Source organism: Aythya marila (genome assembly GCF_965140915.1).
Source record: "Aythya marila genome assembly, chromosome: 1".
Lineage (NCBI taxonomy): Eukaryota > Metazoa > Chordata > Aves > Anseriformes > Anatidae > Aythya > Aythya marila.
In genome coordinates, this window is record NC_139042.1 from 192,773,942 (window position 1) to 192,797,131 (window position 23,190).

Below are 23,190 nucleotides of genomic sequence, written 5' to 3' on the forward strand. Positions count from 1 at the left end.
GATTAGCATTTACTTGACCACGTTGCATTTGAATTTAGCAGTAGGTTTACCTGTTCTTTTAAAACCAGGAACTTACTAAAACCTTCAGATTTTTCTTTAAAGAACAAAACAGGAATGAATTAAGTGCTGCTATAAAATGGTAATATTCTTTTCACACTTTACCATTATAGTAATTGAAATTCTAACACTACAGACTCTTAAAATTGAAGATATTTGATATTCTCTGAAGTTATTAATATGGAACTAAAACAATTCCTCTAAGTGGAACTTTGGATATGCTTTCTTACTGAGACTACACAGTCTTGAAATGACTGGGTGACAATATTTACTGATATTTTGGGGGAAAGTGCTTATTCATGAAGGAAAATCAAATGAATAGAACGTGTCAATTTATTTCAGATCTACAAAATACAAATCTAAAAATATGATTTTACAGACAGTATTCACCATTTAGTTTATACTTTAGTATGTTCTTAAGCCTATCTTGTAGAGAATGATAATAGAACAACAAAATATTCTACATTTTAACTTTTTAGATTTCCTTAACTGAGTCTGTCATATACATCAAAAATATTGCTGTGCACAGTAACCAACTAAACATCTGTATTTCAAAAAGAGGTTGCCTGTGTCTCGACAGAGACACCAATTACAGTACATTTATTAAAAATCCTTCCAGAATACACTCAGTAGTAACAGTGGCAGCAGTAGTTAAATTCTTAACAGTTCTGTGAAATTATTGAAGCAAATGATAACAGAATTACAAAATTCAGTTAATCATGTAAATGTAATGTAAAACCCATGTAAAACTACTATGAAAGAAGAAATTACACAGGCACAAGTGCAAAAAAGCAATATTGTAAGCCATCTTCTCTCTTTGGTAAAAATCAATTAGAAGGAAGTATACTATAATAATTGAAGTCAAAGACTAACTCATGCTATTTTTTTTCCTACCGTAGGCAGACCACATGATTTGCAGGTATCCTACAGTACACAAGTTAAAATTCTACTTGACACTGCCCATTTTTTCCTCTTTAAAGTTTAAATATTGAAATTAAAGATAAGGTATCTTTTTCTTTCATAAATAGCTTTTCAGTAGTATAGTCTCTTCAAGAATTTAAAAATAAATAGCAAAATATACACAATTTCAAAGATTATACTTAAATTCCTTATGGGTATATCCTGAAAATATATCTCCAAAGAATAAATAACTTTGGGTTTCTCGAATATTTGGTAAAATGTCAATTACTCTTATGTAAGGACTTTTCTCTGAGGAGTAAGGAAGTACCATTGCTTTTTCTATAAAGCTTTTACTATACAGGTGGCATTTTAGTAAATTTACAGTAAGAATATAATCTGTAATATAATACGGACCTTCCCCATTAATAAAATACAGTAAAAAAACTTCCAAAAATAAACCTTCAAAATTTCAGGTTCAAACCTGAGGAGCTTCCAGGGAACTCTGAAGTTCTCCTGGAGTGACAGTCACGCTCAGCTGTGTATGTCAGGAGGCTAAAATAACAGTAAGGGAATTTCTTCTAATAGTAGAATCAAAGCTGTTACCTACTGATGACACATTAAAAATCCAAAAAGAACGAAATGTTAGGAAAGGGACAAAGGGGAGTGATGTGGGTGAAGAACACTTGAGTGTAAACCATCCTGAGAAAGAAATACATTTCCTACAGGCATTTCAATGTATTTTAAATTGACTCTTTTTTCCCATTTGAAGGGCTTGACCCTCATGAACAATTAAGGTAATGCCATGGAAAATTTCTATTGGAGTTTGCAGGTTATCATCTTACTCAAGCTCCTCCTTCACTATTACTACAGAAAAAAAAAAAAAAAAAGCAGGCCACATCAGCAAAGCAGCTAGGTAACAGAATCCAGCAACTGGAAACATCATTAGGCATTCAGGAAAAAATAAAAAGATCTTCACTGCAGGAAGATCTTCTGGAGCAGCAAAGCAAAAGCCCTTGCCTTTTTGAAGATCCAGTTAAGCTGCCAGCAAAGTAAAGGCAGTTTCGACTGCTCATTTATTCGGAATGCATAAATAATAACATGTAGATTCACTAACTTCCTATTCACACCTACAGCTAATTTACATAAAACGTTAAGCAGAATGCTTTTCTACTCCTTGCTTGATTCCAAGCACAAGATGTAAAAACCAGTTAAATTGCACAGTCCAGCCCTTATCCCTGCAAACCTCTATCTGATCAAGAAAATGCTTTTTGGCATCTTCTTCGCTTTTCCCTACTGTCAGTGCATCCCGGATATATTCGATATCCTCTTTGCTGGTTAATTGGGGCATTCCAGTCATCAGCATCATGGAGAACAGGATGATCAGCAGGTTTGTGTGATGTCGAAGAGCTAAATAAGCCTTCACGCATACATCCTACAAAAGAGAAGAATTGTTTGTTAATTGATGAGGTCAACTGAAAGGGATGGCTTAAGATTTTCACAGGAACTCAGGTATGAAGTGCTCTCACTGACCAGCACTATTCAATTACTGGCACACATCAGACAGAGGAGACCCAAGGGAGCTGTTCATCTGAGCAGAAACATTAAATTGATGTCTGCATCCCTTGCTCGCTTTTACTTCATTCATGAACACACCTGAGGGCAACAAGTCCTCTTCTGGTGTACAAACAAAAGGCACTGTTTAATAATATTATATTAATTGCTAAAGCATAAAGCCTTGGCTTCACCAAGATTTCAGATTAATTTCCCTGTTGTATAATCCCTTCCCGCGACTGTTAAAGAGCCAGCAGTAATTCATCATCTTCCTCTAAAGCTGGTAGGTTCCCATTTAAAGACCGTGGGACAGCAAGTGATACAGAACAAAGCAGCACCTCCAGAGGTCTATTCTTCATTTTATATAGACGTCTATAAAATGTGCAGAGGTGATGGCTTGCTAATGGAGAAGGTTTTTCAGGCTTGGTGTTCTGTGGAATTTTTCCATCTGACAGCTCTAGTTTAAACTCAGGCATGCTGCCTGGCTTTAGGACTGCTACATTTACTGTCATACCGGATTCAATGGATTATTGTTCTTGTTGTTTTTTAATTGCATTTTCACTTCCATATATAAATAATTTGTGCTTAGCAGCATAAACTTTAGAAGAATGAAATTTCTGCAGCTTGCAAAAACATGAAATGCCTTTTGAAAGAATACTTAACGATAAGTGACTGATACATAAATTGAAATGATTATTTCTTGTATTAAATTTATTACTCATTTACTTTTAGAAATGACATTTTAAGGAAAACAATGCAATGAAGAAATCAATCAAACATTACAAAGTTAAATTGGACCTGCAATGCAGAAATGTAAAAAGATGATAAATATTTCCAGGAAGGCTGCTGCTATTAAAACCCAAGCTGAAGCAATGCTGATTTTTACCCAACTAAATATTCATATTAACATTTCCAGAAATTTATATGTATGTATTTAAAAATTATATGAAATATGTGTGTTTTAATGTAAATCCTACCAAATCTCATTAGCTCTCTGGAATTTGGTTTATTTTTCACATGGTGCATGGGTTTTTCTTGTTCCTTAGAAACAGTAAGAATTGCACAAATAATCTTAACATGTATCACTGTTCACATCAGCATCATCAGGACAAACAACCAGACAGGTTAGGAAGATACAAAGGAAGAAAGATGATACTTTGAAGATCTGTCTGTAGGGTTTCTTTCTTTCCTATTTTTTTTTATTCCCTATTGCCTGGGCCCTTAAATCTTTCACTCTAAATTTCCAAATAAATCCTGTCCCAAAATAAGATGAGAACTTACAAACTCTAATGTCAGTTTAGTTCTTGCAAAGCAGAAGATGAATTGCAATGGTCAAAGCACAATTTACAATAGAAAACACAACCATCTTTTCACAGGGATTAGTTTCTCTCCATGACACTAGGAAAAAAAAATTCTACTTATGTGTATCAACTTCAAACAGGGAAATCTTGTCACAAGAGTTAGCGTGTGTTTTGTTCCTCTTGAAAGAGATGAAAGCTCTTTATAGTTATATCAAAGAAGGTTTTGCATTTCTCTATGGATGATATATTTCGCTACCGAAGGTGTCTGAAGACAGAGAAACAATTATGCAGTCAAGAAACTGGCATCACTACATCTCAAAGGCAGTCCTTGTAAGAATTCAAAAGATTAAAAAAATCTGCATCTGCTTGTTACAGTTATTTATTCAGGCAGGAATTGAACAGGGGGTTGAATTAACATCTTTCAAGAAAAGTCATTTTTGTTACTTCTGAGAAAGGCTGAGAGAATTAAAAATAACACAGATGTGTGTGTCAAGGGTATGTGAATACCATGGGATTAGGAAAAAAACTGTTGACTAATATAAAGCCACAGGCAAAATGAGAGGAGCTGAGGAGAAAACAACCCCCCTTGTCCAACAGATAACAAAGAACAATTGATTAATTTGACAGCTTGAAACTGTCATAAGTGTTAGTATCCTAAAGGTCAAGCATTTTTTTTAAATATAAACTGTCCAAGTTCTGTTATATAGGTCATCCCTTTCCTGTACAGTATAATACAGAAAAAGTGGCTTTCAGTGATGAATTGTACATCCTTCCTCTTTCTATCACCTTTATTTGGAAACAAATGGTACAACCAGAAGAGATTATTGGATTAGCAGTGAAAATACAGACCAAGTCAGCAGGGTAAAGTAATGAAAAAAATAACTAATTAAATAAATGAGATATAATGAATGAAAGTTCATTCATAACTCAATGGAAAAACTAGTAAAGAAAAATTGAGGCGAACTAATGACAGCTATGTGGACAAAGCTCAAAAGACCAGGAAGGTCATCCTACTGAAAAACTTAGATATTCTAAGTGAAAAACTTGCATGCACATAGGAGTAAAAAAGTTGCACGGATTTCAGCCAAAGGCTGGAAAGGAAATGCTACCACATTTGACACTTACAGGAGGAGAAATCTGGACAGTACTGAGGCATCTGAAAAATTCACAGATGGTACAGAAAAATACTTGTCTTCTCAGATTAAGTCATGCTTATCAAATATTGTTTTCTGCTAAACATTTCTGTCATGTCATTAATAACCTCTGGCATCTATTTTTTTTTAAACCATTGTGAGAAAAACAAACAAAAAGGGACTCAAAATTCAGACTAACAGCTAATAGAAGTGAGCTTTGCTGCCGGTTTCATAAAGGCTGCCATGCCACTGACAGCTTTAAAAGTTCACTAATAACTAGCTATACTTGGTTGCAGTGGATTTAATCAAAGTTACCTGTCTAATTAGCCTTCTCTGTCGCCTGCAGTATGAGCTGTGGCTAACACATCTGTAGGGACTCTATCCAATAGGTGACAGAGAAATAAAATTAAAAAACTCATAGATATTTTCAAATATTAAAAGACTAAGGCCTGTAAAAACAAAGGATTCCTCTAAAGTACAACATATTTAATGTAGCTGAAGTACAAATTAATGAGAGATGCTCTTAAAAATTAATGAAGGATAAATGCTGAGACTTCTCCATTAATACTTGAATGAGTCAGCAGGCACAACGAATGAATCCCTATTAGGAAACACGATAAAACCAGCCAGTTGAAAAGTAAAGCTATCATTTTGTTTACTTTTGTACTCTGAACATATAATTTAAAAAATGCTTCTTTCCAGCAAAATCGTGATGCATGTCCTGCTCCATGTTACTATTTTACTTGTATAAAAGTATTTTGCTTTCAGCTTTCTTTTTGTTGGTCTTTGAGATAGAAAAGCCTTTCTTAGACAGAAAAGCCTTTTAATGTAGTACCAGTATATCAGGTTATTAACAGTATGTAATGAAGCAGAACTGTACATGAACTTACATTTTTTTCAGTCAGTATTACTCTGTCTGTGTCTAAATCACCCCACTTAAAATGACCAGGTCACATACCAGTCACAGTTCACAAAGGTAAAGCTTGTTAATCACTGCTCAACTGATTAATGACACTAATGGAACTGATACTAGCACTATCACAGCATTTCTGAACAGTCAGAGTAAAAAAAAAAATAAGAAATTGTATTCAGACAAAGCCAGGACTTGCTACTGTATTACAAAGGCATTGCTTACCAAAGGAAGGCTAAGACCAAAATCACCTCCTGTTACTTTTGGTATTTGAGCTGCTGCAGTAAAGGTCAGGCATTCTCTGAAGAGCTGCATGATCCATATACACTAACACAACATCACCTCTCTGTAGACAGCAAGACGTTGCTACTCTTCCAATTCTCTATTAGCACGCTTTCATATTTTGAACTGTTTTCTGATTCCAAAACAAACGCCTTCTACAAAATGAAATATCCCAGATGGGTGTTCTGGCCCCACATGTGGGGAAGGCTTACAGCTGCTGAATGGCCACCCTTCTTGTATGCATAACAGGTCGCAGGCTTCTTTAAGAGCACAGGCTCAGCATTCCCCACTTCCAGAGCAAAACCTACCCTGCTTCTAAACCATTTGAGCTACAAGCCCCCTTCGAAACACCCACACTGTAATAAAGCTAGGCCTTGTGCAAAATAAAGATTCAAAAATAGCACCTGGTTGTTTGGTTATTTTCAGAGGTCTGAGCTCAAGGATGACAATTGCCTCGATATTTGCTGTACAATAACGTATATGTTCAAAGGGATGTATTCACTATCCAACAGTAAGTACTCAAAGTTGAAAAACAAACCCCTTACCACGTCAGAGAGACTTGTTCATCCAAAGATAATCCAGACATCTAATTTAGTCTTCTGCTCTGAGTCTAAGACTGGAGGAGACTTTTTCTTTTTATCATACATGAAACTTCCTTTCAAATCAGGCACATATTTAAAGTTCTTGAAGTTGTGCACAGGAATACTGCTCCAGATACCCATTTATCTCTGCTCAGCCATGCTCTCAGACACTTCACTAAATATACTAAACAACATTTTGCTTTGTCTCCTCCTTGCCGAGGTCTTACACAAGGTTAACAAAATCACAACTGTTTTTGTTCACTTTCAAATTGAAACTGCAATAGAATAAATTTTTAGCACTTTTCTTCTCTTTCAGAGCATTAAGTCCATCCACTTCACAAAACCAGAATATGATATGGTTTAGTACCATAGTACATTTCTGTCCAGATGCAGTAAGCTGAGCCCCAGGACAAGAGGGCAGAAGCAGGAGGAGTAACACTGGCACAGCCAGATGAGGAACACCTACTTGGACTACACAGAACACTCTGCTTAATGCTGTCAGTCTCCTCTACTGCCACAAATACTGATGTCCCTGACAAAGTTTTTTCGATCAAAACAAGAAACAAAGAAAGGACTGCCTGTCTGGTCTGCTGCTAACTGAAACCTGTCAGTGTGGCTTTGTGGGTGTTTGCATCCTAGTTCCCATAATCCTACAGATAATGTTTGCTTTTAGCTGGAGCTAAAATATCCCAGAATTGTATTACGATTCGGTAAATTTTATTAACATAATACCCAGGAGCATAGGCCTTTGAAATCTAAGGCACTAATGTTCATTTCAGAGAGTAACAAACACTGCTTAATTGACTTACAGCTAAATATTCACTTTACCTGAAATTTGTGGAAATGGAGACTTGTCTTCTTTCCGGAAGTCCCCATGACAAACAGAAAATCCGGAGTCAGCACAAAAGGAACTCTTTCCTTATTAATTCCAAGGAAGCTTTTATAATTCCCAAGAATATGGCCGAAATCAATATGAAAAAGGTTACCTTCATAAAAAGAAGTCACAGTTAGGGTCAAATACAATAAATTGTCAAGAACACTTATTTGGATTCAACTAGATTTCCAAAATCTCTTTTTTGGGGGTAAATATGATTGTTCTTTAGTTCATCAGAAAACACTATTTTCTCTCCTTTTTTTTTGAAATACATAATCATGTCCTCCTGGCAAAGCTACTTTTTGTTTGTCTTTGGAAGTTGTTAAAAACCAGGCCCAACTGCTGTGTTTTCTAAATATACACTCACAACTTTTCAAAAATGAAGCTAAGATTCATTTGGATGGCTCAGCTCCCTAACAATCAGATCCCAGCACATCACTGCATGGAAGGAGGCTTTCTGATTACCTTACACATTGCCAGGGATTCTGGCACTGTCCAGCTCTTTGGCTAATGCCAGGCACTAGAACATGCTTCTTCCTCACCGAGCTGCATTACCAATTTATTCAGTACAGTACAGGAAGGTACATAAGTTTGCCTCGCCACCCTCTATGCAACTTTGAAATTGTAGTACAGTATCAGGTCCCAAGAAAGTGATGAAAAAAAACATTTTTAAGGACTGCTGCACCTATAGGACTAGAGTGCCCTGCTGCTCTTCAGATTATTTGATTACTTTGCTTGGCAGACAAGATGTAAAGAGTACTTAATAAAATACTTAAAAACATGTATTTGTAATAATGGTATGTGTATACAAAAAGATGAAACATCAAATGATGTAGGATGATACTTGGTAGTGACCCTTAGGTGGATGACCCTTAGATGTTCCAGCATTTCAGGCAGCTTTTGAGTCCCCATAACCTACCCCACATCTTTCTGGTTTCTGTTGTTCAAGGCAGCCTGTGCTAAACTCTCCTGCTAACCTGCTCCTGATTACACATGAATAACCTTTCCTTCACTGTCTCCCTTTCTACTGACCTGTCCCTCAATTTTCTGCCAACAGGCACTTACACTGAATTACATAATACTTATAGTACTATATATATATATTAATGTTGAATTTAGAGCCTTTTTATTTTTTTCCTCAAGGACTTCTGGTGAACTTTTTTTTTTTTTTTTTTTTTTTTTTTTTATTGTAGTCTCCAATTAGCTCATTTCTGCCTTCAGGGTACTTCCTCTCTCCAGCCTTCAACTAGTAAAACTTTAACTACGATATGATTAATATTAAATATACAGTCATCTAACTAAACCCAAAAGTATTTTCTGTCTCTTCGCGTTACGTGAAGACTAATTATGAAGTAACAAGCTCATGAAACCAGAAGTAAATTTCTTAGACCAAATAAAACTCCCTCATATGTACTGCTTGATCTGGGGTCCTTTCTGGGACTTCCATAGAGAAGTAAAATTGGGGGTGAATCACTACACAGTCACAGAAATAATTGCCAAGATTTGTAATACAAAAAATCTAGGTTCTTTCAGGAGGCTTGTAACCACATGGTGAGATGCTTCTTTCCTAGGGTATGGCATGGGACAAAAGGACCACAGAATGCTCATGTAACATGCTTGCACAGCCAACTTACACAAAAAAATCTGTGATTTATCACATCTTTAAACATATCAATGGCCTATTCACAGCTGACACGGTTGTGTTGACCTACCGAGTCACTTGTGAATGGTCTAGACAATGTCCTCCTCTAGACATTGATGTTAAGTAGACAACAGTCTGGTATTCACGGACCAGCAACCTTCTGGAAACACACCTGGTGCTCTTGCATCAGCTCATCAGTCAGGCAACCAAAAGCAGCAACCCTGCAAGAGTAGCTCCCCAACTCAAATTCAGGGTAGCTCTTGTTGGTTGGTCCAGCGGTGCCGCCCAGTGAAGATCTCCGATGTTGCAGGGAGTATGAGAGGTTGATAATTTCCCCAATTTTAGCTCATTAGTGGGTGTGATTAATCTTAAAGGTACCAGTTTGTCAAGTGTGCTTTGCCCCTGCTTTAGTATGCTCATGTTTAAATTGCTTTTAGTATGCTCACTTTTCTGATTATGCTTATGTTTAAAAGAAAAAATAGAAGTTGGTGTTTGTGCAGCTAAGGTTCTCTGCCACTATAAAATCACTGCAGCTTGGCATTCAGTTTGATGTCACTTTGTGTTCTGGTAGACGAGGAACCCTTTTGTCCTGTGACAAACCATCCTGCAGACTTCAGTAGTAAAACCACTGCACTCCACGTACACTTTCTAGGATTTTCTACAAAGGTATATAAACCAGTGATGTTCCTCCAGTAACACACAGTCCAGTAACATCTGCATTCTGACAGCAGGTGAATAGCTGTCTCCTTTGTAAAGTTTTTTGGCTTTTAGATCTTGTACCTAGACATAAAGATTACTTTTACATTCCTCATGACTTAGTTTGCAACACTCATCCTTGGAAAAGAACTGCATTGTTAATGATAAATATCTAGAGCTTATAAGAAGGCCAAAAGGGGTGACGATAGGCTTCGATGTCATGCAAGTACCTGAATTTGTAAGCAATGCTGACAGAACTGGATTCTTTTTCTTCATTCATTGTTACATGAAATATTTATTAGATTAAAACATAAATCTAGTGAAGTGTAGACAGTCCTCACATCTTCTGCGAAAATCTCAAAAAAAACCACAACCATCAACAAGCCCAAACTCACCTGTTTCTGTAATCATAATGTTATCGTTGTGCCTGTCTCCTATTCCAAGTACAAAGGTTGCCACACAGTATCCAGCACAGGAATAAACAAACCTTTCCACAGCTGCCTGAAACTAAAAATAGATATAAGAGATGTTAAATGCTTCAGTGCTACAAACTAACGTTTCTTCAGTCATTCTCAAATTTGTATGCCTTTCTGTCAGTGTGTATCAAGCAAAAGTTAAACAAACTGTCTTAAAAAGAACACTGTTGCACAGAGGAGATTAAGATCACAACCCTGCACTGCACTGGCTGTGGCTCTACACCTTAGCTCAAGTAAAATAAGCGTACAGTCGTTCACACCTTCTGAGAAAGAATAAGGGGAAGCGTGGGGAGCCTTTCCTCATTCCTCATTCCCCTGTGCTGCTTGGGGAGAGGGTGCAGAAGACAGTGAATGGGGAGAAGGTGTTTTTAGTTTGCTTTTAGGTTCTCACTGCTCTAGCTTGTTAGTAACAGGTAATAAATTACCTTAATCTTCCTATGTTGAGTCTGTCTTGCCTGTGACAATAATTGTTGAGTGATCTCCCCATCCTTATTTCAACCCTTGAGCCCTTTGCATCGTGTTTTCATCCCCTTTCCCTTTGAGGAGGGGGAGTGAGAGAGCGGCTGTGGTGGAGTTCAGCTGTCCAGCTGGGTAAAACACAATGGGACATCCACAGCTCCTCTGGGCAACCTGTTCCAGTGCCTCAGCACCTTTTGAGTAAAGAATTTCCTCGTAACACCTCATCTAAATCTCTACTCTTTTAGTTTAAAACCATTCCCCCTTGTTCTTTCATTGTCTGTCTGAGCAAAAAGTTGTTCTCCATCTTTTTTTTGTAAGACCAGTTTAAGTATTGAAAAGCTGCAATGTCTCCCTGAAGCCTTTTCTTCTCCAGGCTGAACAACCCCAGCTCCCTCAGCCCTTCTTCACAGGAGAGGTGCTCCAGCCCTCTGATCATCTCTGTGGCCCTCCTCTGGACCCACTCTAACAGCCCCACACCCTTCTTGTGCTGGGGGCTTCAGACCCAGACGCAGGGCTCCAGGTGGGGCAGAGCAGAGGGGCACAATCCCCTCCCTCCCCTGCTGGCCACCCCTCTGTTGATGCAGCCCAGGACGCAGTTGGCCTTCTGGGCTGCAGGCACACACTGCTGGCTCATGTTGAGTCTTTCGTCCACCAGAACCCTCAAGTCCTTCTCTGCAGGGCTGCTCTCAATGAGTTCTTCTCCCAGTCTGTGCTCATGTCTGGGATTGCCCCGACCCAGGTGCAGCACCTTGCACTTGGACTTGTTGAACCTTACTAGGTTCACATAGGCCTATTTCTCAAGCTCATCCAGGTCCCTTAGGATGGCATCCCTTCCTTCTGGGATATCGACTGCCCCACTCAGCTTGGTGTCATCTGCAAACTTGCTGACGGTACACTCAATCCTACTGTCTGTGTCATTGACAAAGATATTAAACAGCGCCGGTCCCAGGACAGACCCCTGAGGGACATCGCTCGTCAGTGGCCTCTATTTGGACACAGAGCCATTGACTGCAACTCACTGGGTGCAGCCTTTAAGCCAACTCCTTATCCAGTGAATAAGAATAAGGAATTGGCTTCCTAAATAAAGGAGTTGTGAGTACCCAAACCTGTGCTTAAAATACTCTAAAACCACACTGCCTCTCAGTGCTCCTAGATGTCCTTTCAATCTGCTCCTCGTGTATCACTTCCAAATAACACTGACAAAGGAGCCATTTCTAAAGCATCCTGTTACTCAGGAGCCCGGCTGCCAGCTGGATGCAGAAGGCTCTTTCACAGAAGCTCACAGCTGAGCGCAGGGAAAATGAATGGATTTTTCAAACTCACTTAAGTAACAAAACCGTAAACACAACCGTGTTACAGTTAGAAACCCTCAATTAGTAGAGTGCATTGTAAAACTCTGTGTCCTGTTTTAGGCTGGGACACAGTTAATCTTCTTCACAGGAGCTGGTACGGTGCCATGTTTCAGATTTAGGAGGAAAATAATGTTGACAGCACAGTGATGTTTTAGTTGTTGCTGGGTAGTAAACTGTCTTCATTTCATCACACAAGTTTTAGGTGTTTTTCCCCTGATTCTCTCCTCCATCCCACTGTGGGGCAGAGTAAGCAAACAGCTCTGTTGTGCTTAGCTTCCTGAAGGGTTAAACCACAACATCTGATTTCAAAGAACTCACCTTCTCCTCAATGACACATCTCTCCTTCAGCCACTGGTTGAGTATTTCATCCTTAAATGCGCCGGTGTTACCAACTGTACTCTGCTGAATTTTGGCAATTGTTGTAGCATCTTTCACAATTTCAATCATTCCTACAGAAAGCAAAGGAGAAAAGCCAGGATTTATATTAAATGTACATTAAAGCATATACAATATGCAAAATAATAATTTAAACTGCAGTTTTTATACCAACCGCATAATGTCATTGCTTGTGAGCAGCTATTTATTTTACAAGCAACAGTGGTTCTTGCCCACTCCCGGCTGAAGCCAGCCAGAGCTCCAAACTACCCAGGCATCCTAAACTCTTCCATGAGAATGTAAAACCTTTTAAAATGGAAAGAATCACGCGATGAGTGTACATGAGGCTGCACGAGGCTTTTCCTGAGCAGAGGAAAAACCTCTCTTGTCCTGATACGCTGCAGGAGCGTGGCTACCACCCACTTGCTGAAAAGCTTCTCCCCAGCTTCACTGATTTGAGGAGCTGAAGAGAAGCCACAGCGTTGGGGTAGCCTGGAAACAAAAGTGATACCAGAGGAGCAGTGATGCAGATAGAGCTGTTGTGGGCCCTCCCACAGTAAATCCCATTTAAGATTACATGTGCATTAACACAAGAAGGTTCAGGAATACCAGCATGCCAGTGGTTTGCTGGTGGAAAACTCTTGCTGTAGGTGCCTACACGTTGGTACAAGTCAGTAAGGACACACTGCTCTTCACCAGGAGAAAAACACAATCCAACAACCAGTCTTTTTCCCACTGGCCATGGGAGGGTCAACAGCAGACAAGGGAGAAAGTCCCTAAACTGAACAGATCCTCACAAAAGCAAATCAGTGCATCACAGCAATATGTGCAGAAACGTGGAATTTACCCTTCATACTAACAAGTCATACAAAAATCGGGTACCCTAGAGAGAGAAAGAAGAAAGGGAGGCTACATTGCAATGCTGCACTGTAGCCAAGACCAGCAGATGCAGTCTCCTCTTATATTCTATATGCCTGTATGAGGGAAGGTCAGATTTCAGATGAATTTATTTGGTAACTGGAAATATATTTTCTTCCTCCAGTTCAAGTTCAACAGTGTCTTATAGGTAAAAGCCTGGCCTCAGTTCCAGCTGAATGATAAGCAACCAAACAGAAATATCCCTTTCTCTCAGAAGTGACTCAAAGCAGTTTCTGATTTGGATTCAGTTTGACTATCTGAAACAGATTTCTACCTATTCATTGTCCTGCTCTTCTGCAAGTAGTGAATTATGTGCAAATTTTTCAGTAACAGAAAAAAGAATAGTAATCTCCAGCTCCATGCATAGATAAATTCTCCTCTGTCTTCTATGCATAGATAAATTCTCCCCTGGTGGTATTTCCTCTGTCATGAAAAAGACGCGGTTTTGTTTGTAACTAAACTATTGTGGAAATATGACCTCCAAAAACCACCACCACCAAATTAAAAAACTCTGCATTTTGTCAAGCTGTTGCTTTCCTCCTCAGTGAGTTCCAGATCACATTCCAGCTGTTGAAAGCTTCCCCCTTCTGTGCTCACAAATCTCCCTCTACTGGTCAACAGCTTCTTGATTCCAGGGGAGTGGAGCTTTTGCAGGAGGCATCTTCTGCTTTCATTTTCATTTTCAAGTTCTCCCAGCAAAGCTGTATTGATTAGCAGTGTGAAAAGCCTGCAGATTTTAAAGCAGATGCTCATGAAAGCCCTTTACTGGTCGTTCTTAACTGTAGTGCCAAAAGACTGATACAAAACCTACACAAAATGTTGTAAAGATTATTCTGCCTGAGTAAATACTTTAAAGGCACCAAGGTAAAAATAAAAATAAAATGCTGAAATAGTAAATCTCTACTGGCAAATCCCTCTAAATACAGATCTGTCTCTCTGTAGGTATGGTTAGTCTTAGGCTTCAGTTACTGGGAAAGTGTCTCAGCTGAGCTGCATTCAACTGGGAGGAATCCACAGTGTTTCTAGGGATCTGTGGTACTAAAGCAGGTGACTTTTACATTATGTGCCAGCTTGAACTTTTTAAATTTGGCAGTGATACAGCTTAGTAAGTAGTGATAATTGCTCTGCAGAGCCAGGAACATATGGCAACGTCAAGGGGAGAGATAATAGGGTACGATCTTTTACCGGTGATACACAGAAGAGAAAGTTCTTCCTCCTGAGGTCTATTTGGCAGCAGCAGTGGAGAGGGCAGATGTTTCCTACACTGCAAACTGCATTAAATGCAGATGTCTCCAGCAGACTGAGAAAGATCTATACAGGAGGGGATACCAGCCAGGTGTCAGGAAATCTGTAAGACGCTCGGCTGTTTCCATATACTCAGTGTAAAATGTGGTATTGTCCTGGTGTAAATACACAGAAAATGCCCCAAGTTTCATGGAAATATTATGAGGTAGGGAAGAAGCAGCTTGGAAGAAAACCACAAATGAGTATCATGAAGTAATGTTTGCATCTCACCACTCTTTGGCTGTGTTCCAAACAAGCATAAGCTCTACATCAAAGCGCCCCAGATTGGGTATTACTAATTTAGGCTGCAGGTATTCTCAGCAAAAGGAACAGAAGCCTTTATGTGATTAACCATGCCCCTACTGTGGTGCTGGGGGGGTGCTAAACTCTTACATCTCCACCATGCAAGTAGGAAAACTAACAATTATTTCCTAATCAAAAACCAAAGAATGGGGAGTCAATTAAGAATTCATGAAAGAAACCTGAAGTCTCTAAGTTGGATATGAGAATGCTATGGTCACTAGCAGAATTCCTGCATTTTCCCCAATTATTTCAATATGTTAAATTGCCTTAAGATGATTTTAAATAAAATTAAACAAAATCCTGAAATCTGTCTAAAAGAAAATAGTTTGTTTGTTTTGTTTTTTTATAACCTACCTAAGGGTAAAAAAAAGAAAAACACAACTCCCTGTATTTACAGTCAAAGTGCAGTTAGGATTTTGATATATTGTATTCCATTTCCTTTATTAGAATTCTACCAATATGATTTATTTAGTTTTAAAACACTTATATTAAGAGAAAGGAAACTTGTGTGTCATGCAACCGATTATTTTATCAGCAAGACTGGTTTCTCTGCATTGCTGAGAAATCTTGAAGCCAAAAGAAAAGATGATAAAAATTTTATGTGGCAATGTATTTTAGAGATGAAGTACATTACAGATATTTATTAAAAAGAATTCTTAATTTTATTGGGACTCAGTTCATCATTTTTCAATCCATAAAGCAAAATATTTTGTAGAAATTAAATGATATTTATATTATCATTACTTTATCTATCCACGCAGTTATTATCATACTGCTAACTACACAGATGACAGGAGTTAATAACCTTAGTAATTTTTACATGTCCAGGCTTTGAGTAAATGGCAGAGCAGTACTTGTTAATCCATCTCACTGATGCATGGTTTATACCTGCCAAAGCGTTCTTTTCAGCACCAAAGCTTCATTTGGACATGGCTGATTTTTCTACATGAAGGAGGTTTTTCCTCCAGCCAGTTGTTCATGAACTGGTCAGTAAAATTAACTCTACAAACAATTCTGTATTATCTGGGTACTAGGAAACTGTACAAAGTGGATGGGCTAGGATACATAATATATGCAAACTCAATCACAGTGAGTCAGCTTGGAGCCATCAGAAAGTACAAATTATAAATCAGTTTGGCATTTCTGGGTGTAAATGGACTTTTCCCAAGCTAATCAAGCTGCTCTACACACCATCACATGGTCCTCCTGGAAGCTTCAAAAGCATCTCCTTGATTTCTCCCAGCATAAATTCTAGAAAACAGATGATCTGTGCTGTGTTACCTAATGCCCAATGAGAACTATTGACTGAACAGCCTGTTAACTAATGTTGTTGCTTTTATGTAGTACAAGGTATGAAGTTTTAGGTCAGGAAAAAACACAGATGTTTTGTTATTTTAATCCTTTTCTCTGTTTCGTTCTTATTAATACATTAAAAAACATCTGGAATAAGTCATTCACTTTCACCACTTCTTCATACCAAGTATGAATAAATGATATTTTAAATTTCTAATTACAGTAAGCATGATCTCATACCTATTTTGTTCCCTGTAGAAATACAGCCATACGGTAGCAAACAGAGGTCCAAGGATTCTGCTTCCCAAATGGATTCCATAATTCGAAGAATCTAGTAAAAACAAAATGCATACACGAAGTTATTTCAAGTTGTTTGGGCATTATTTATTACTCACAGAAATAATACCACCCATACGTCTGAGACAGGGCTGAGCTTACTTGTCTATTTTGCTGCTTGAGAGATAAACACAGAAAGCATTCAGCCATTTACGATTATCACTTACAGAACCCAGATTAATATTTCCTATCCTGTCCTGTGCTCAGGCACTCTCTGGTGTTTTATAAAGTATTAATAAGTACCTTGTGTGATTTCTACATGATATGAGATTGAACACATTAGTAACTACACCCATTTTCCCCCATAAATACTACCAAAAGTGCTAACAAGCCAGTTTGTCAGAACAATCGATGAAATATTACTGCAGCAATGGTACCTGCCAATTTCTTTTTCATTTGTAACTTCACCCATTGCATAAATAAATCATAGAAACTCTTTGGAAAACCAGGCCATCTTGCACTAAATAACAGATTCCTTCTCTAGAACACTAAAATGTGGCGTATGGATGGCATATGGCAGGAAAAAACAGGGTAGCAGTAACATAAAACACTGTAGTACAAAAAGAAGATCCAGTTTTAATATCAGCTTCTCATACAGCTTAAAAAATGAAAGACGGCCTCCTATTTTATGTGGACAGTAAAGAAAATGCGTACATTTCTGAAAAGTAAAACAATAGTTAAATATTCACATTATTCACTTTACAGCTATAACACAGCATTTTAGCTATCATACCTGTAAAATAAGCATGTCCTGGCGGAGGTCATCTCCGTGTTTGAAGATGATGCCTATGGTTTCATTTGATAGAGCGGTTGGATCTGCACATTTAAACTCAAGCCACAGGGGCTTCTTCTTAGATGCCATCACTTTACATTTTTCTATCTGTGAAAGACACATTTATTGCTAGGCATTGTACTCCAACATAACACAGCTAACCTTTTCATACGTCAGCTACAGAGTAGTTCACAAGCCTTCAACCTGTTATACCACACAAAACACGCCGAAATGACATGTAAAGAATGGTACTCAGCTGCCACCGAAAACCTCCTGAACCTGCAAAGCTTTTAACACCCTGCATGATAAAGGGAAAAGCATGCCCTGACTCTCTGAAACTGGATTTAACTTGTAAATCTGCTTCGGACAGAAAGAACTTTTGAACCAGGAATAAAAGCTTCTGACATAATTGGCAAATATTGAACTTCCCAACAGCACTCTGAGAGCTGCTTTGCAAACCAGGAAAATAATAGTTGTCCAATGCGATTTGCCACATCATCTACCCTCATGACTTCTAGTCACCTCGGTTATTCCAGAGTGCTTGATTTAATTCAATTTCCTAAGCAAATCATTCAGTCAAATTCATGTGGAAAATGGCACTTGTGAAAGTAATTTAACATAACAATTCATAAAATAACAGAATAAACACTCATTTAGCTTTGCTAGATTTTTAATCTTGAGAAGTTCAACAATGAAACTACAGAAATTACATAATTTCAAATGTTTTCTCAACTAATTATGTCTAACATGAAAGTAGTATTAACGCTTTCCATTCTGGAATTCCTAGGTCTTTGTTGGAACACAACCATGTACAGTAAAGGCATCTAAAATGTAGGATCTAAATCTAGATCTAGGCATCTAAGAAAGCATTTGCACGCTAGTATTTGAGAGCCGACCAAATTAATGCCAGAAAAAGAGTATTTTGGAATATTTGTGTTTTGTAGATTGAGGTTCTGAGCTTGCAGTTTGAAAGAAAACAGTTTTTACAATTTTATTTTTTTTTTAAAGAAAAAAAATGCTTATCTTCGAATGTACTAGAAACACTGATTTTGCTCCTAATATCTGGTTTAGAATGTTCAAATTTCAGGCTAAGAGGATTTTAAGCTTATGAACAAGTAACACTTGCTAGAATTAAGACGAAATTAAAGCTTACCAATGTAGCTCATTGTATCAACTGTGTCTGTTCATACAGTTTGAAAAAAAAAAAAAATAAAAGGCTGTAGCCCATCTATTTTTGGGCATAACTACTTTCCTTTGTAAATTAATTGCTTCCTGTATCTAGGAAGGTCCTGGTAGGGCTGCACACTTCCTGTTGTGAAGGAAAACTAGAAAACACTGAAATATGTTTTATTTTGAAGTCTATTTTTTATTAAAATGTTAAATCAATGAAGTCTAAATGTTAAAAAAAGTATAAAAGTATAAAAACTGATGATATTTAAACTAAGATTTTGAAGAAGTCCGAAAATTTATATTCTTGAGTAAATAATGTTTGCATTGACTTCTGTTCTCACAGTACCTCTGTCATGCCCAGCTGGGAGGTGTCAGCTCTTTCGGTCTGACAATAGACTAGGCTGCAGCCTGTGCACCAAGGCATGTGTTTATTTAACATGAACATGGACAGATATGGAGAAATAGTATAATTTACCCAAATGAGTACCCTACTGACTGGGTTGTGGGCTCCCACTCGCTGCACATCAAGTGAATCCAAAGATCTTCATTGTGCTTCTTCACCCAAAACTCACATTGCATAATAGGTGCAAGAGCAAATCTACTTTCACAACACATCTGCTGTTTTATTAAGCACGTTTTTAGCTTTGCAAAACATGCAAAGGCATGACCCTTCACAATCTCACCACAAAACTGTAGGAAGCAACACAGAAAAAGAGTGTTTCTTAACATGTTTCTAACAAAACGCTATTTTGTATTTTAATAAAAGCATCACAATCAACATACAAATATTGAAAAAAAAAAAAATCAGAAATAGCTAAGGTAGACATTTCTGTCTAGTAAAACCAGGGTCTGAACCTAAACCTTAATGATGTGAAGGTCAGGCACATCTTTAAGGTAAGACAGAGAAAGTAACTGTAGGAACAAACTGCATATCGTAAAGCCCCTGAGGTCAATTGAAACAGTTTTATGCAGGTATTTAATGTAAAAAAAGTCAGCTACCTGGTTAAATCCTGAATTTAATTGACATTTAATGATAAGGATTTTATGGTGTTTTTTGTTTTAGTGCATGGTAGCATATAATTACATTTAGAAAAATGCTATTAGCTTTGGGAATAAAATCTTTCTGAAACCATGAAATATCATATTTCATGCAAAAAAATTTTACCAAAGGAAACATACTTGCAAATAGGAGATTCTTTTTCAAAAAAGGATTTGTACTACTTACCACTAGGGCTCCTGCTCTTAGCCCAGGATCATATGGGACTCTAAAACTTTCTGGAAGTTTGCTGCTCTGTAGTTTTTCAAGCTTTTGTCTCAGCTGTGCGATAACTGCAATTGCAAGAAAAGTTATTGAAATCAGAAGTTGGAAGGAAAAAAGTTATAGCTAATCAAACTTGTTAAGCATCACGATTTAGCTAAGAGAGTCCCCATTTAGTTTTAAATTGCTTTCCTCAAGGATGTTCTGATTTGAGGAATGAAGGAAACTCCTTAACTTGCTTTATGAATGGGGCTGTTTCAGACACTTAATGCTAGTCTTCAAGCATCTCACAAATCATGAGCCCTCTACATGGTGTTGAAAGTACTACACAGTGCTTGGTGTTCTTCTGAAGACTACCTCTAGGGTTTAGGAGATTACATTAAAATGTCACCCTTCATTTAAAAAGAGCAAAACAACACAGTACAACACAAAAAAATATATTTTGACCTTATAACTGCCAAGGAAAAATCGATACATCTACTTCAAAGGCTCAGAAGGAAGAAGCAACTAAAAGCACCCAGCATTTTCCATTATTTTGACCTATCTCATTGCACTTACAGCCAGACTCATGGCTTTTGAATTCTTGGAGCATTGTGTACTATAACCATAAGGCATTCAACTACAGAGATACTGAATTTACCATCCAAGGTTTCCTGTTGCAGCCTTGTTAACCTCATATTCCAGGAAGAAGAAAATTTGCAGCTTATTTTAAAAATACAAAACTTTTTATGTTTACATTTAAACTCGATCTCTTTATTCATAAAACCTCAAGCTTTTGAGTCTTTAGCTTGAAGCAGTGTGCATAATACCACACATGATGCACTCTGCTCATCTCAGCTAACAGGCCTGAGCAATATAAGCAAGACATTGGATATTACCCTTTGTTAGGAGAAATACCTGAATGCTACTCTAAAGAAAAAATAATGAACCTACACAACAGAGACTAAATACACATGTTCAAGAACTTTTGGTGCTAAAAATTAAAAAGCAAAGAAATATTTTAATGATTGCCATGGACCTGGATATCTAATATATACAAAATTATGACATTTCAAAAGCTGCCATCAAATTAAGAAAGTCAAGCCAAGAGAATTCACAGAATACACATGGGAAACCTATTCTAAATGCTCTTCTAAAAGAAGTATCTAGAAATGCCAGGCGATTGATGTGAGTGGTTAAAAAAAATAAAAATAATCTGACAGCAAAGATACAGGAGCTGATAGTAAAAATTAGGTGTTAGCTGATTTTAAAACACAAGCAAAAGCACTTGCTAAAACAATTTCCAAGTTGACCTAGCTTAAGAACAAAGTACTATGCATTTTAAGAAAAGAAACAGCTGCAAAGGCACGTACTTGGAAGACAAATCATCTAATACAGTGGTGATGAAAGCAGACAATCCTATCTAAGCTGGTAATACTATGATCTTAAGAACTTATTTATTATTACTTGTTATGTTTAAGTATAAACAAAGAGATTACATGAAAAGTGAAAGAAAGTTTGATGGCATGATTGCTACTGGAGTACCACAGACCTAAAAGCAAATTAAAAAAAAATAAAAAATCCACAAGCATGGGAGGAAGAAAAACATATACAAGAATTAGAGGAGTCAGCATGACAGAATGAAATGAAAAGTCTAAAGCATTCAGGCTTAAAATATAAATAAATAAGAGTATTAGGAATGGTAGGGCAAATAAGCAATAAGCTAAGCAAGAAACCTTAGGAAATACGTTTAAAAAAAATAAGAAGTATAGAACGCCTATAGGAAAAATTATATCCTCAGTAATCTGAGAATAAATTAAACTAGATATGTCATTAGTAGGACAGTCTGAATGGAAGCCTTATTCAGTGGAAATGTCAATTATGTAAGACTTCTCTAACTGTTCTGCTGTAGATTAAATACAGAGATTCTTTAATTTCAAAATCTGGTGGGTGTTAATGTGATTGCTTTCTCCTGAAACTTTTCTTCTTTTCCCACATACCCCTCACAGATAATGCATTATGGAAACCACTGCTGCTACAGACGTACATCTGCAAGGCTGTAAATTTCTTTCTGAAGCATTTGAATCTGACCAAATGTGTTTAGATTATATAGCACTTTTAGATAAATTTAAAATGCTGTTTACCAATAATATTTCATATGCATTTAGTAAGTCTTGTGATTCACATTATGTGGCAATGTAACTGATACCACATATATTGAAGAATAAATGCATATTTCCCTTTAAATTTCTTCGTGATTTCAGAAAGTGACTTTTTCAAGTGACAAACAATTCTAGTAACAAAGGCAGTACCCAATGCTCTGTGTTTTTACCATGGTTTTGATACAGGAATCTCCAACCCCAAACAATCTCTCCTACCAGCCAGTGAGTACAACAGGCAGCTCCTCAGAGGCCTCCTCACTTCTCCAGACAAGGTCTGCAAGAACATCTGCATCCTGACCACCACCCCAGCCACCTCCATGTAACCAGAGCAGGAATGACTTTCTGAACCAAGGACTTTGTGGCCTAGAACACACTAGGCTGAACACACAGGAGGAGCTGGTCTCTCTCTACTGCTTTTAGGATTTGAATATTGTCATATGTCTCGTGCACTTAGTCCCAGCTCCAAGCAACTAACAGGAATAACGACAAAAAAGCTTTTAAGGAAGTCGGTAAAACAAAACAAAACAAAAAACCCTGTTTCCAAAGCAGTGCTTACAGGAACTGAAAGCAACAATACCACATTTGTGTCTCACAGGACTCCTATTCATCACATCACAAAGCACCAAAGATGTGCTCTGATTCAGGGCTGATCCACCAGCTTCTTTGTGACCTAGCAGAGACTGTCCTCAACTCCTCCATGGTCTTGCCAAGGGTGCTGGAGTGACTGCTTAGGATAAGGCTGTGTTTCTTGGCAAGTGTCCTTGTTTGTGTTCATTTCCAGTTAATGTTCATGCCCCGGGTTGGTACTTTTTTCAGTGCTGGCATTGAACTAAAGGATATGTACAAGATCTTAACCTCCCAGTTGCATGGCATGAGGTTCACGAAGATAAGTTAAAGCAGCATGAAAATGTACGGTCTACAATATTAATATTCCTCCTTTTTGGGGTGGAAAGAGCAAACAAATGTATTATCAGTTCAATCACTATCAACTTACACTGGCATTTTATAAAAAGTACTAACAGCACCTTTTGACTATCTGTGTAGACAGATATCTACAGCATCATCTATCCATGATTTTTTTTAATAAACAATTTGATGTCTATATTTTCACACTCAAAGGGAAAAA

The 23,190-nt window shown here is 37.6% G+C and overlaps 1 protein-coding gene across 4 annotated transcripts in view; it reads right to left on the reverse strand.

Annotated features, from left to right (window-relative positions):
* Positions 1 to 378: 378 nt before the first annotated feature.
* The window catches only part of PIK3CG (phosphatidylinositol-4,5-bisphosphate 3-kinase catalytic subunit gamma), a 36,506-nt gene continuing 13,694 nt past the window's right edge, over positions 379 to 23,190 (reverse strand). For all 4 annotated transcript variants that reach the window (XM_082784231.1, XM_082784229.1, XM_082784228.1 and 1 more), the window contains exons 5-11: positions 19,891 to 19,994; positions 17,457 to 17,603; positions 16,628 to 16,718; positions 12,533 to 12,663; positions 10,323 to 10,434; positions 7,544 to 7,701; positions 379 to 2,389 (exon numbers count right to left, since the gene is read on the reverse strand). In XM_082784231.1, the coding sequence (XP_082640357.1) occupies positions 2,108 to 2,389; positions 7,544 to 7,701; positions 10,323 to 10,434; positions 12,533 to 12,663; positions 16,628 to 16,718; positions 17,457 to 17,603; positions 19,891 to 19,994 (1,025 nt within the window). In that variant the 3' untranslated portion in view covers positions 379 to 2,107. The remainder of the gene's footprint in view (positions 2,390 to 7,543; positions 7,702 to 10,322; positions 10,435 to 12,532; positions 12,664 to 16,627; positions 16,719 to 17,456; positions 17,604 to 19,890; positions 19,995 to 23,190) is intronic.